The sequence below is a fragment of the Paroedura picta genome, chromosome 1 (genome assembly GCF_049243985.1).
Source record: "Paroedura picta isolate Pp20150507F chromosome 1, Ppicta_v3.0, whole genome shotgun sequence".
Taxonomy (NCBI): domain Eukaryota; kingdom Metazoa; phylum Chordata; class Lepidosauria; order Squamata; family Gekkonidae; genus Paroedura; species Paroedura picta.
Window position 1 is genome coordinate 107,909,962 of NC_135369.1, and position 13,790 is coordinate 107,923,751.

At 42.0% G+C, this 13,790-nt stretch overlaps 1 protein-coding gene across 6 annotated transcripts in view; it reads right to left on the minus strand.

Moving 5' to 3' along the window:
* Positions 1-604: 604 nt before the first annotated feature.
* Positions 605-13,790, minus strand: part of PDE7B (phosphodiesterase 7B) — a 251,800-nt gene continuing 238,614 nt past the window's right edge. For all 6 annotated transcript variants that reach the window (XM_077351958.1, XM_077351950.1, XM_077351936.1 and 3 more), the window contains 2 exons: positions 12,021-12,101; positions 605-4,070 (listed from right to left, as the gene is read on the minus strand). In XM_077351958.1, the coding sequence (XP_077208073.1) occupies positions 3,853-4,070; positions 12,021-12,101 (299 nt within the window). In that variant the 3' untranslated portion in view covers positions 605-3,852. The remainder of the gene's footprint in view (positions 4,071-12,020; positions 12,102-13,790) is intronic.

Genomic DNA, 13,790 nt, shown 5'->3' on the forward strand with positions numbered 1-13,790 from the left:
TCCTGGCTTAGTCCATACAATTATTTGTGATAGAACAAACCCTGAGGGGTTTCTGCTGTTATTTTTCCAAAGGGGGGAGGGAAGATGTCCCTGAGCAACCCTTCTTGTTGGGTTAACATGAAGGTGGGCCATCTTGCAGTAAGTTTTTTTTTAAATATATATAAAAGGCTGCAATAAGTCTAAGCACATTTATGCTGATCTATGTTTCCTGGAAATCAGTGTGATTTCTAGCACTTAGAATTTAGGTTTGGAGTATAGTTCAGATAAGGTTTTTAAGTTGTCAGTACCGTGTATTTAGTTATTTCTCTATATATTTATTGTATGAAGTGAGTGTAATGCAGCCAGAAGATGCTAAGACTGACTGACAGCCAGCCAAGAGACTTTGGGAGGTGGTTGGTCATTGCCTGCCTCTACATCATGACCCTGTTTTCCCTCAGAGGTCACTCTTCCAAGTGCTAGCCAAGGACAACTCTGCTTAGCTTCCAAGATCTGACAGGATTGGGCTGACCTGGGCTATCCAGGTTGAGTGTAAAAATGGCACACTTGCTGCCAATAATGAGGGGAATCTGACCAGGCAATCTCCAGAAATTTTTTTTTTTTTGGGGGGGGGGGGAGGCAGATATGTCACCTACCCCTATTTATTTGTTCTTTCCTATCTTATTTTCTAATAAATCTTTAAAAAGGTATATGGATCCTGTGGTAGATAATAAAGATTAATAACAACAGACGTAATTAATTAATTATTACCGTTATTCTCCTTGTAATACCTTGTGGTGAAAATTTAGGGCAGTTTTTGTTAAACTCTTTAGGAGGTTGGAATTATTACTGAATCCTATATAAAGCTTCCTGAGATATTGCTTTCCTTCTCCAAAGCCAATGTGGTTTAAATTTCTTATAGTTTTTTTTCTCCTATTAGGGTAATGAATTCACCAAAAGTTTTTCATAGCCTACGCTCTCATTTTCATCATGAGACTTGCTAAGGCCAATGTTTTTGTGGTTTGGATATTCCTGCACAGGTTAGTCATCAGCATTGTTCTCTTTATTTCTACCACATTAACTGCAGTTAGTTAAGTCCTGAAACTGCCACCATCAACAGTACCACCTTAACAACTGAACTCCTTAGCAGTAGAGGAGATGAGGCATGAAAAGCTTTTAATTGTGTGAACTGGTCCTAAGAATTTGGGTTAGGCCTAAATGGCTTCAAAGTTGCTATTCCACCAGCAGGATGACTCTTCCTTTGCCAATCAAGGTCCCTTATTCTTCCCTCCCACCAGCAAAGGCTCAGCAGGTAGCAGCAGTAGAGAGTCAGGAAAGACTACTTAACCGACTAGACTTTACTGGCAATGCTTCGGCTCCAAACTGATTTCTTTTTGAATGTTTCATAACGACAGAAGCACCATTTCTGAAGACAATGTAAATGTCTCAGCAAACTTGTAATGGAATTGTTCAGTAGTTCTTGAATCCTTGTCTTAGTCCCATGAATTTCTTGGGAGTATGTTGTACTTAGAAATGAAGTCTTAAAGTTCTGTGCAATTTCATCCCCAAAACAGTAAGAGGAGCATGCATTTTTTATGTGCACTATAGTTAACTCTTCATTTGACTTGCCAAGGAAATCTATAATCTCTTGCACCATTGTGAATTTGTGTTTTTCAGGTGTTCCAGTTTAGATAGCACATAATATTCTGATGCTTTATATGCTATTAAAGGACTGAAATTTGATTTGACAGCACAATGTTTTGTAATGTTGGTATCTTTTATACTGATTAGGTAAGAACAGGAATTTCCATGACATGATTATTTCTCCCCTAGTGTTCTAGTCTAGGCTAGAATGTGTTTGTTTGTATGGATTCGCTTTCTTTGAAATCTGTCAGTTGCATACACCTTCACTGTAGTTGCATAAAGCTTGGTTTTAATGTAATTCTACAATGTAAAACTAGGAGCTTTCCATTAAAGTGATATGTCCCAAGAACATGCTTTTTGGATGATGGCTTGACTCTGGATTTGAACTGTATATGGTATATATGCTTGCTGCATATCCATATTTAACAAATTTTTACTGGGCAGGAAGGCAAAATGACAAATAAAGACAATTTCTGTCCGGTACTTCTGAGAACTATTAAAAGGAAAAGAGTTGCCTTGGTGGGAATGGAATTTTTATTCTTAGCGATGCAGCGGCATTGTCTTAAGTGCTACTTTACACTCCTTTGCTAGAACCTCCCTGTTGCAAAACCCTGTGCCTCATCAATCCCTGGTTTGCCAATGATGCAGGCAGAATGTTCCTAAATGGGTGTGGCAACATAATGCTGCATAAGCAACAAGTTCTTGTATAGGACAGAATGAACACTAGAATGAGTTAAAACCGGACCAGAAATCTTACCTGACCAAAAGGCACAAGACAACACAAATGTAAAACGTTTAACCAGAATTAACAACTTAGCTGGGTGATTAACTGTGTCTTTTTAAGAATAAAGTTCTTGGAAAGGAAATTCTGAAGTAACTAATAATAAGAAAAAGGAAAGAATGCTTTTCTTCATTACGACAGTCAAATCTATTTATAAATGAGGCACATGCCATAAAAGTTGTTCATCGATGTATTTTTTTACTTGCTCTGTCACTGGAAAGACTCTTGTCCAATCCAAGACCATTCTATCCCTACAATTTGCCCTTATGTAACTAATATAACATCTCGGTGGACATCAATTTAGATTTCACTTTCCTACCTCGGGCAATTGTGTTGAGGTGCATCTTTGTTAGGTAAGAAAAATGCAGAGGAATGCATGTGAAGCTTTCCAAAAGACTGCCTTGGTAGACACCTCTCCTACAGAAGCCTTTGTTGGACAAGTGAAAGCAGGCCACAGTGAAATGATAGGGAGTTTGATAACCATCAGAAAGTGAAGGGTGCTAAAAGTTAAGGCCTTTATCTGCAAACAAAAGTATTAATAGTCTACAACATATTTACAAATGTTTCAGATAACTAAAACTAACAGTATTTTGTTCACAGTGCCATTGTTGATACAGATAGCTTTCCCATAATACTTGAGTATTTTGGCGTGGGAATCAGTAGCGCTTTATATATACAGGAGACATACATGTGCGAATATAAATGGATCGCGGATACACTTGTCCAAATAGACATTTAGATTGTACAGCTCTTCCCTTTGATTTGCAAGGAAAACTATTCTTGCAGTGAGAAGAATGTCAGTTGTATCTAAAGTGGCATAAAATGATTAACAAAATGGGCACTGCCATGAAAAAGCTTTGAGTACACAGAATAACCTTATTTCAAGGTTTCTAGATCCTTTGTCCAGTGCACCAAATACAAAAATTAAAAAGGCTTTAATTATTTAAAATGAGACACTTTTTTCTGCTGTGAAGCCGGGTTTCCTCTGAGTTCTGACCATGCTGGTGGTGATTTTGATGTGCAGCCCAGCTGCCAGACTGAAACTGTACACTCCTTCAGGCCTTCACTCCTAGAGCTGCGTCACAGTATGGCTCAAAGGGAATGAAGCCGATAGCCAAGAGCGCATTGGTCTTGCCTGTCCCCTCGAAGCCTCTTGGTAGTTGGCACCAACTTTACTGGCCCAGCTTCAGCACGACTGAATGAAGCTTCTCTTTAAGCAGTTCATGATCAGAAGTGATGAATGGCTTCAGCTATTGGGATGAGGAATTGGGATTCAGCTTTAGCATCAAACCCAGAAATGTGGGTTTCACTGAGGGGAACTCCCATCTCTTCTGTTCTCCTCCCTGCTTTCCTCTGTTCCTGCTTGGTTAATGATGGCCCAACAGACCATTAGTATTTTGTTCACAGTTGTGAAAGGCAGTGGCACTACAGCGCAGAGTGTGAAGCTGCCTCTATGGGGTTTCTCCTTCATCTAAAGTCTGTTCTTCATTTTCAGTTCCTTGACCTGAGTGGTCAGTGTTCCTAGTACTGCTGTGTTGCTTGTGAAGTAAATTCCTCCACTTGGCCTTGTTCCTCTGCAGATGATTTTGCATGTTTTCTGATAAGGGAGTGTTCCCAGTAAAGTTGGCCCATTCTTCAAAGAGCGGCTCCACAATGTAGGTCATGAAGCCTGGGGAGAAACACGAGGCAAGTCATATCGGCAACTGTATCATTCACTAAGTGGACTCTCCTGCTAGTCTGGCAACCTAGAACAGAGCCTGAAATCATGGCTGTAAGCCATATTTCCCTGTTGGCTGGTGACATGCAAACTGAAGCACTGGGGCATTAAAAAAATTAGTCATTGTTAAGTTGGAAACATCACTTCTTTGGTTGGTAAAGTCAATAGAAAATGGCTAACATTTTTAAAAGGATTTAGTTTCCAGAACCCTTCATTAACCAGGCACCTATGCCATCTGTCTTAGTCGTTGGCTTGATGTGCTTGTTCAGAGACTTACCTAGCTTGGAGTGGGACATAGATATCTGTAAGTGAGAGATGCATAAGGGCTTGTAGAAGGGCAGCACATGTCCCCTTTCCCCACCGTTTCCCTTCACAGAAATCTGGAGTAGCCTTTCCCCTTTTCCTGCTTTCTTATAACACCAGGCAACCTACTTTTGCTTGCATTTCATCCAGCTTTCCATCCTTCCTTCACCCTGGCAGCCACTCTCCAGGAAAAGTAGCTGTGTTGTGCAGTGCCAGCCTCTGGGCCTGTGCGCTGTTGCATGGTGGTGAACCCACACAGACCTATGGAAGTAGCTCACTCTTCTCCTCCTCCTCGCTATTTTCCCTTCCTGTCCTGGCAGCCTTTTCTCCTGTTTTTGCTTTCCTCTCTCTGCCACACCCACTAATCAACCTACTTTTAATCTATGTATTCTGTATTTTTATCTCACATTTTCCCACAATGGGGACCCAATGGCATTATTCTCTTCTCCTCCACTGTATTCTCACAACACTGTTAGGTAGGCTAGGCTGAGAGTGTGCGATCGGTTCAAGGTCACACCATTTCCACAACAGAGTGGGGATTCAAATCTGGCCCAGTCTGAAGTTCCAACTACAGTACCGCACTGTCTTTCATGTGGTGGATGCTCTTAGAACAGTAGCAAGCAGCTGGGCCTGGGTACGTCATGCAAGTACTAGCAGGGCAGGTGGTGGCTTGGTACAAAACTGTCCTGGAAAGGGCCCTGCCCCCCCCTCTACCTTTACAGACAGAAACCACAGTTTGAAGATTCCTTATACTATTATGGTTGCCTATAAATGGCCACAGTGGTCACTGAGAAGTTATCAAACTTACAGGCATTCTTTTGGAGTTTTTTTAATCACAGTGTTGTGTGTGTGTTTTAAACATTTCAGATTTTTCTGCAAACCTGCTTCACTCCTCCCCCAGGTTTGTGGAAAGATCTATCATATCTGTTTATGGCAGCTGTCTCCAGATTCCAGTATCAGACCAGAATGCAGATAAAACTTTAAAACTTTTAGGCAATGTAAAAATTAATTTCCCCCCAATGAAATTAGCTGAAACATCTGCCAGATGTTTGGAAGCAGTGTCTGGATGGCTCAGGCAGAGTCGTCTGAAATTTAACCCCTCCAAGACAGAGGTCCTGTGTCTGGACAGAAGGGGGCAGGACCAAGAAGCACATCTCCCTTGCCTGGATAGGGTGTAGCTTACACTTGTACCTATGGTCAGGAATTTGGGGTGATCTTTGATGCATCCCTGTTTATGGAAGCTCAGATCATAAATGTAGCCCAAACAGTGTTTTTCCATCTTCGCCAAGCTAGGCTACTAGTGCCCTACTTGATCTTGGAACAATTGGCCACAGTGATGCATGCAATGGTCACTTCCAGATTAGACTTCTTTAACTTGCTCTATGCAGGCCTTCCCTTGTCTCTGACCCGGAAATTGCAATTGGTGCAAAATGCAGCTGCGAGGGTCCTCACTAGGTCATCTTGGAGGGCCCATGTCCAGCCTATGCTGAGACAGCTGCATTGGTTACCGGTTGGCTACCGGATCAGTTTCAAGGTTCTGGTCTTAACCTTTAAGGCTATATGAAGCCTGGGTCCTGCCTATTTGAAGGACTGCTTATTTCCTTATGCCTCCTGCAGGGCTCTGCAGTGCGCGGGTATGAATCTGCTGGTTGTCCCAGGTCACTGGGAAGTTTGCCTGGCCTCAACCAGGCCACGGCCTTTTGGGTCCTGGCCCTGACTTGGTGGAATGAGCTCCCGGAAGAGCTGAGGGCCCTGACAAAACTGTTCAGGTCCTTCAGGGCCTGTAAGATGGAACTCTTCTGCCAGGTGTTTGGTTGAGGCCAGGGTAGTAAGATCGGATCCCTCCCTCTGCAGTCTTTGTAGCTGTGGCCCCCTAGGCTAACCATCACTTGCGAACATCTACCAGGTTAATGGTGAATGCTAGTGGAAGGGTTGAGGGAGGGTATGGGGGGGAATCTTAGATTGTTGATTGCTGCCACTATTTTGGATGTACTGTGGATTTTATTGGGTCCTATGTTTTTAGGTCTATGTTTTAATGTGAACTGCCATGAACTGGCCAGGCTGAGAGTGGTGGTTTATAAGTACAATAATAAATAAATAAATAAAAGGATGTGATGATAGTGGTTGTGTTTTATATCTTTGTGGTGGGCTTGAATCATGTGGGCAGTCTCCAGATTTAAGATACATTAGAAAAGCTGTTAATTTGACTATGAGGGTAAGGTCAGCTTGAATAGCCGAAAAGAAAACAAGATAGTAGAATCATCATTTGATTTACCTGAGCCAATTTTGTGTCCTAAAACTCAAAGAAAAGCATACATTCTTTTTTCAAGAATCAATTTCTTCTGCACACTTGGCATGATATCTGAAAATTATCTGTTCTATTTACTTAAACATGCACATGACCAGAAAACAGATGATGTTTAATTTTCTTTAAAAAACTGAATTGTTCAGCCAATCAATAGATTAACAGACAAATAAATTGCACATTACTTTTTGTCTTTTAACTAGACATAAAGGATTTGTGCAAATGGCCTACTGAGATTCTGAGTGGTGATGCTGAAAATGTTGGCCGCAAAACCCCATCAGCAGCCAAACATATTGTGTTCAAAACTCACAATTACATTAAGAGTGAACAAATCAGGCAGAACAATGGGAAGGACTGTCAAAAGCTGGGAATCTGTTTTCAGTTTCCTTCCTGAGAATCTTTGCTGGATCCATTCCTTTCCAGAGACAGCAATTCGGGGGGGGGGGGGAGCTGCAGAAGCCAACTACCCACTGATCCCCCAGTCTCCAGATCACCTAGCCCTGGGCAGAATCTGCACGAAGCTTTTATTGCAGTCCCAGATCGATTAAATCCCTCCCGTCTGCACTGAAATTGATTAGCATTTTGATTTAGGTCGATGGAAATTTTCCATCTCCATGCCTCGACCCGCATTGACCCTACCTTTTCACCGGAATATTAGGGAGCACTTATTTTCTGGGATATCCGACTAAAGCACTCCGGAAACCCAACAGATGAAAGTGTAGATGTCCACGGCTTCAGATTAATTGGCACTCCTCCCCCACACTTTTTTTTTACAATGCTGTAAATGTGTTTACAATGCTGACGTAGCACGGTTGTATCTTGCTGATTGATCGAGTTGCAGACTCAAAAATAAAGGGCTATCCTTTGGATCCTTTGCTTGGGATTGTTGAGAGACTGATATAATTCCATTATTCGCCTTTTTATGCTACTCTCCGCTCTCTGCTCACTAATCTGAACATACATTTTATGGAGCCTTTTCTTTCTTAAAAAAAAATTATTTAAGAGGCTTGAGGGATAATATATTCTTCATCTAAATGGAAACTCAGTTTTCTGGCGACCTCTCCTTCGAGCTCTAGCTCAGCGGCACTTGCAACCCTCCCCCCTTTGGCCTCAGCCATGCATTTCAAAGGCTCACTCTGCCCCGGGACCTTACATCTTGCTATTCATGGGGGAGGGTGGAAGGGGTGGGGGCCCAGAAGCGCAAGGGTGCTTTAAGGTAGTGGGGTGGGCACTAAATTTCCTGGCAGCCTGCCACAAACTGGGGGAGGGGTGGTGTGATCGAGAAGCACTAAGGAGGGCTACAGTTGGGTGGGGGAGCCCACCCAGATGCAGATGGCAAAAGCGACTGAAGCCTGTTTCGGTTCGAGGAAACTATTTGTTGAAGATCACTTACTATGTCCGGGCCCAAATTGAACAGAGATTGGTAAGAATGAATGCAGGAAAAATCATTCAATGCAGAATAGGCCCTGGAAATGTTGCTGCTACTAAGCTTACTGGGTCTGAAATTGTGGTGGAGGATCATAAGCCAACTCCTAGTTATTGAGAAGATCAAGTTGGAATGGGGTTCTGATTGAGTCTTCCTCCTTTCCCAAATGGGCTGAGTTTTGAGAAGGCTGAAATAAGGGGAAGTTAGAAACTCTGACTTTGCTGTGTTTCTGCTTCCCCAAACTCTTTCTTCTAGGCCAGCTAGGACTGTGCTTCTAATTCCATCTACCATGTTTGTGGAAGGCTAAAACACAGCATACAAGTGCTGATCTCTAACTTTGCTGTGTCTCAATCTTCATCCAAACAATGATTTTTGGAATGCGAAGGGGAGTGAATCTGAAGTCACTTCTGACCCTGTTCACCTTTAAATCAGTTTCTGATGCCTATTCCCCACCCCAACCCCATTTTGCTGTGTCCCAGCAACAGGCCAATAGGCAGCAAAGTTCCCAGGGCTGAGACATCAGAAGCCAACTCTTTGTCAACTGCTTCTCTCCCCCCGCACACACCTTTTCTGGGTTGCACTAATACTGGGACCCAATAGGGAACTAATGCGAGTCAGCTCCAGATCCCCCAGGACGCTAGCCTATTGGTGCTGAATGGAATGAACTGCTTGCAAACATCAGAACAACCTGCCAATGAATCAGCTTCTGGACTGAAAGTGGAAACAGGTTGTGAGATGACCTGGAAGAGGTTCAACATCTCTAGTTCTGAGGAGAATGGCAGTTTCTGGAACCTTAGGGAACCTTCAGATATTCTGCACCGTGCAAGAGGAAGATGTGCAGGGGAACTGTGCCACTGCTTGTTTAAAATGTCCACAACTGGAGGCCATCCAGAAATGTGTGTATGTCTGTCCCTGTGTGTGTTTGTCAGATGCAGAAACTTACATACTGCCTTCCTGTAGAGAAAATGCATATGCTCAGTTTGGGGTATGGGAAGAAAATTCATCTCTACACGTTTGGGGTTACATATAGGATGAATGCTCTCAATACTTTCTATTCAATGTAGTGCTATGCAGATGCAGCTAACCAGGTGAGTCTATCTGTAGGTGGAAGAAAATAAGCAGGCTAGGGGCCTCCTAGCAAGTAACTGTATTTGTTCTAATCCATATCTTTGTAAAAACAAGTTTTACTGGGCTCTGTTTCATTGTGGTGTATTTTGTAGACGGAAAAGGAGACTCTTCTGGAACTGAGCAGTCTTATGAAACACTTGTTACACCTGTTTAAACAGGTTTGTCATACTTTTGTGCTCTCTCAGGCTTGTAAAACTGTTTCACCAGAGGTAACCATGAGACGAATGAAAAAATGTGAGCCACATAAGTGAAGCCCCTCTCTCCAACAACTGTTTGTTTTTTAGCTTTAGTTGCATTCAGTGGTTTGGGTTTTCCAGGAAAATATAAATTGGAAAGTATTTTTATTGAAAAAAAATAATTTAAATATTAGCAAAAGTTGGCAAATACACCATGAACAAACTTGGATCATGAATAAACAGTGAAGTTTGCCCATTCTTTGCATCTTTATATTTAACCCATCAATTGGGATTGATTTTCAGCAGCCAGCATGGTGATGTGGTTAAAGAGTGGTGGTCTCTGATATGGGTCTTATCTGCATTGGCCTTTTGAAGCTCATTCAGTGCAGTTTAAAAAAAGCAATCTGCACTTCACCTCAATCTCCATTTTGCTGCTGCTCTCTCCCCCTCCCCCCATGCCAAGCTGCACTGTTGAGGATTGACTTCAGAGTCACATTACTTATTCATACTTAAGAGTGGATTTTCTCTGCTTCATCAGAGAAATGCAGGTCCATGGCACTCTCTTCCAGGTGCACATGCCTTGCCTGTTTTGGATTCCCCCCCCCCACATCCCAACCATGCCTGCAGCATTGACATTGTGCAGAGGTCTCTGTTGATTGGTTGGTTTCCGGCAGGAGCAGCTCTTTTCACTTCCAGTGGTTCTATTTTAGTCCTGTCCTCAACTTATATGCTGTAGAAGCATTTTTCCTGCTTTACCGGCCCCCTTAAGTAATGTGATAAGCATTAATGTCAGAAGACATAAAGACGAGCAGCTCCTTCCTCACCTCTCCCAGTCTCCATGTGCTTCACACAGCTGGGGGGGGGGGTGATGCTTACCAGGGCTCTTTCTCCTGCCTTTCCCCTCCCATCTTGGCAATTTCTGGGTTTTTTTTAAGTGAAGGGGATGCTTCACACTTTCATTAAAAATGATTGTAAGGCGTTTTAGAAATGTCTGAGTCCTTGTTTTAGTTTGTTCCCAAGGAAGCATGTCTGACCACAACCAGGGCCGGATCTTTCTCTGTCCTGGTGGAATGAACTCCCAGAACAGATCAGGGTCCTGCCAGAGCTAACACAGTACTGCAGGACCTGCAAATTGGAGCTCTTCTGCCAGGCATTTGGTTGAGATCAACTGAATCTAGAACCACCAAACAGACATGCCCATCAAGCACATTATAGGGCAATCCTGAACTGACCAACCTGTGGGATCACAGTTAACATATTAATGTTGTTACCATTAGTTAAAATAAAATAATGGTCAAAAGTTTAAAATTGTGCATTTAAAAAAACATGTGCTTTTCAAAAGTAAAAAAATTAAAACTCCTGCCTGGGAAAATAACCTTGAACTCATAAAGTTGTGTTCTCAAGGCATGCACCTTACTCATTGAGCCACCACAACTGCATTGAAATTTACTGTCTGTAGGTCCTATTCACTGATTTAAAAAATTTAAAGATTGAAATTTTTAATGAAAGCGTAAAGCATCCCCTTCACTTAAACAAATCGAATTGCCAAGATGGGAGTGAAAGTGCAGGAGAAAAGAGCCCTGGTGAGTGTTTCCCATCTCCCTCACTGTGTGAAGCAGATGGAGACTGGGAGATAAAAGGAAGAACCAGATCAAGGCAAGTAAAGAAGTCTATACTTCTGACATTCATGCTTTTCACATTATTTAAGGGGGCTGATAAAGCAGGAAAATGCTTTTACAGCATAAAGAGATAAAATGAAGGAAGCACTGAAATGTACTAAAATGCTAAACCTGGAAGTGGCAGCCCTACTCCTGCTGGAAACAATCAGCGGAGACCAATCAACAGCTCAAAAAGGGGGGGGGGGGAGGAATCTATTTAAACTGTGATTTGAAGGAGAAAATCTGAGAAAGAAGATAGGTGCAGATTGCAGGAACAGATGCGAACAGGATGTAGATTAAAGAGATTAAACTGTGAGTGCAGGAAGCACCTTGAAGAGCCAGGTTTGATTTCCCACTCTTCCACATATAGCCAGCTGGGTGACCTTGGGTTAGTCACAGTTCTGTTAGAGCTGTTCTCACAGGGCAGTTGTGCCAGAGCTCTCTCAGTCCCACCTGCCTTACAGGGTGTCTGTTGTGGGCAGAGGAAGGGAAGGCTATTGTAAGCTATCCTGAGACTTTTTCAGGCAGGATATAAAAAGTAACTCTTCTTCACAACAACAATCCTGACATATTTAGATAAACAGGCTAGATTTACATATGCAGGGCAGAAAATGTTCCACAAAAAAATAATATCAGAATTTTTTCCACCGTATATCATTCATGGCATTTAAAATCCTGAATCCCATTCATCTGACATTGCACCGGATCAAGGGACTGAAAAAGGAACTAAAGGCTACTTTGTCCTCAAGTTCTTTGTTGAATGTGAACTAAAACTGTTTGCAGGGCTGTTTGCATAACTTTGTTCAAATTATCTCCATTGGGGTTACTTTTAAATCAATAATCTGCTTATGTTTTATTTTGTGTTATCCAATGAAAGATGCTGTAATGGGAGAAAAGTATACTCACCAATTTGTATACTAGGGATTGTGTCTTTCTGCTGATTACAAAGAGGACTTATTTCCAGGTCAAATTTCTGCTCCAGGTCACCTAACAAAAAGGAGGAAATATTTTTACTGCTTATTTTGAAGATACCTCAGTTTGTTGTGTATATGTTTTAATATATTAAGTACACAACTATAACCTCTTTAATTACCAAGATTGTCCCTCCTTGCCTCTGTTGAACCTGCATACTCTTCCTTCACAGTCTTCTCACTTGCTCTTTCCCCAGTGTGGGAGAGTAAGAATGTTATGGCACTCAAGGAAGAGGAAAATTTGTCATGGAGAAATGGCAATAAACCCCCCATGACCCTACTTCAGCCACATTGTCTAGGTGGCTGCTATGGTGGTGGTACTGGATTTACCCAGTCTCTTTCCTCCGGCCAGCCTGCTCTCCTCCTGGCAGTTACCCAAACCCTCTGGTCCTCCTGCTATTTCAAGGTCAGAATCAACTACCAATCACAAGTCCCACCTCACTACAGCCTTGCCCACTTTCTTGGGACTTGGGGCAACAGCCACACCGGGGAATAATGCTTTGAAGAGTCACAGGTGGCATGAAAGCTATATGAGTATCACTATTTTATAAGATTGATGACCCATGTTGTGTTGATGCTTCACACTGTGATTGGTGTTTGTGCACTACACTCTAATATGTTTGCAATGTCTCTTCAAACCAACTGAGACTGTGATTCATAAATATGATATACCTAAATAAATTGTTTTCTGGCATCCCACTGGAAAACACTTTTTATGTAACCCAGTAATTTAGTACTTTGACTTAATAAAAAGAAACTCTCAAGATTACTCCTCACACTGTAAAGGGAAACAGATGTTTGCAGGCAATAGAAAGTTTATGCTGCCCTCGGATGATACCTCAGCATATTTATTAATTTAGAAAACATATATATCTCCAGAAAGTGGCTAATGACTAAGTTAGTAAGACACTGGGATTAAAATGTCACTGAAAACAAGCTGACACTATTAAAGGACATAAAACATTTAAATGATTGTTTAAAAACCTTACTTTGGCTAAAGTCAGGCTAACAGGGAATATTTTAGCCTGGTACTAAATAAAAGTAAGTTGGGCATCAGCCAAGTCTCGTAAGGGAAGGAATTCCAAGGTGCCACCCCTGAAAAGCCACCGTTTCTGGCCAACACCAGCCTCACCTCTGAAGTCAAAGGGCATGGGGAACAGGGCTTCAAAAGCGAATCTTAACTGATAGGCTGGAATACAGATGGAAATGGGCCTTCACATACCCTGGCCTCAAGCATTTTAGGGCTTTTAAGGTAACAACAACAACAACAACATATTGCTTTTGTGAGCAACAACCAGATGTGGTTTTCATCTCCATGCATTTTGGGGTATCTGATCAGTCACCAAGAAACAGAATGCTGGATTACATGGAACACTGATATGATGCAGCGTGGTTGCTTTTGTATTTTCAGGCTGACACTGGTATTAGAGCAGGAAAAGTTAACATTTTAAGGGTTTTACCTACTTGAAGGAAAGTCAACACTCTTCCTTACTCCTTACGTGGGTTTATTAGGCTTGTTGTACAAATTTTGAACATTTGAGTCCAGTGGCACTTTTAAGACCAACAAAGTTTAATTCTGGGTATAAGCTTTTACGTGCTTGCACCAAGAAATAAACATTGTTTTTTATTTTTAATATAATTTTATTTATTTCATGGAAAGGGTGGGGGGTGAAGGGTTTGATGTACATTATACAGTGCAGGGAAG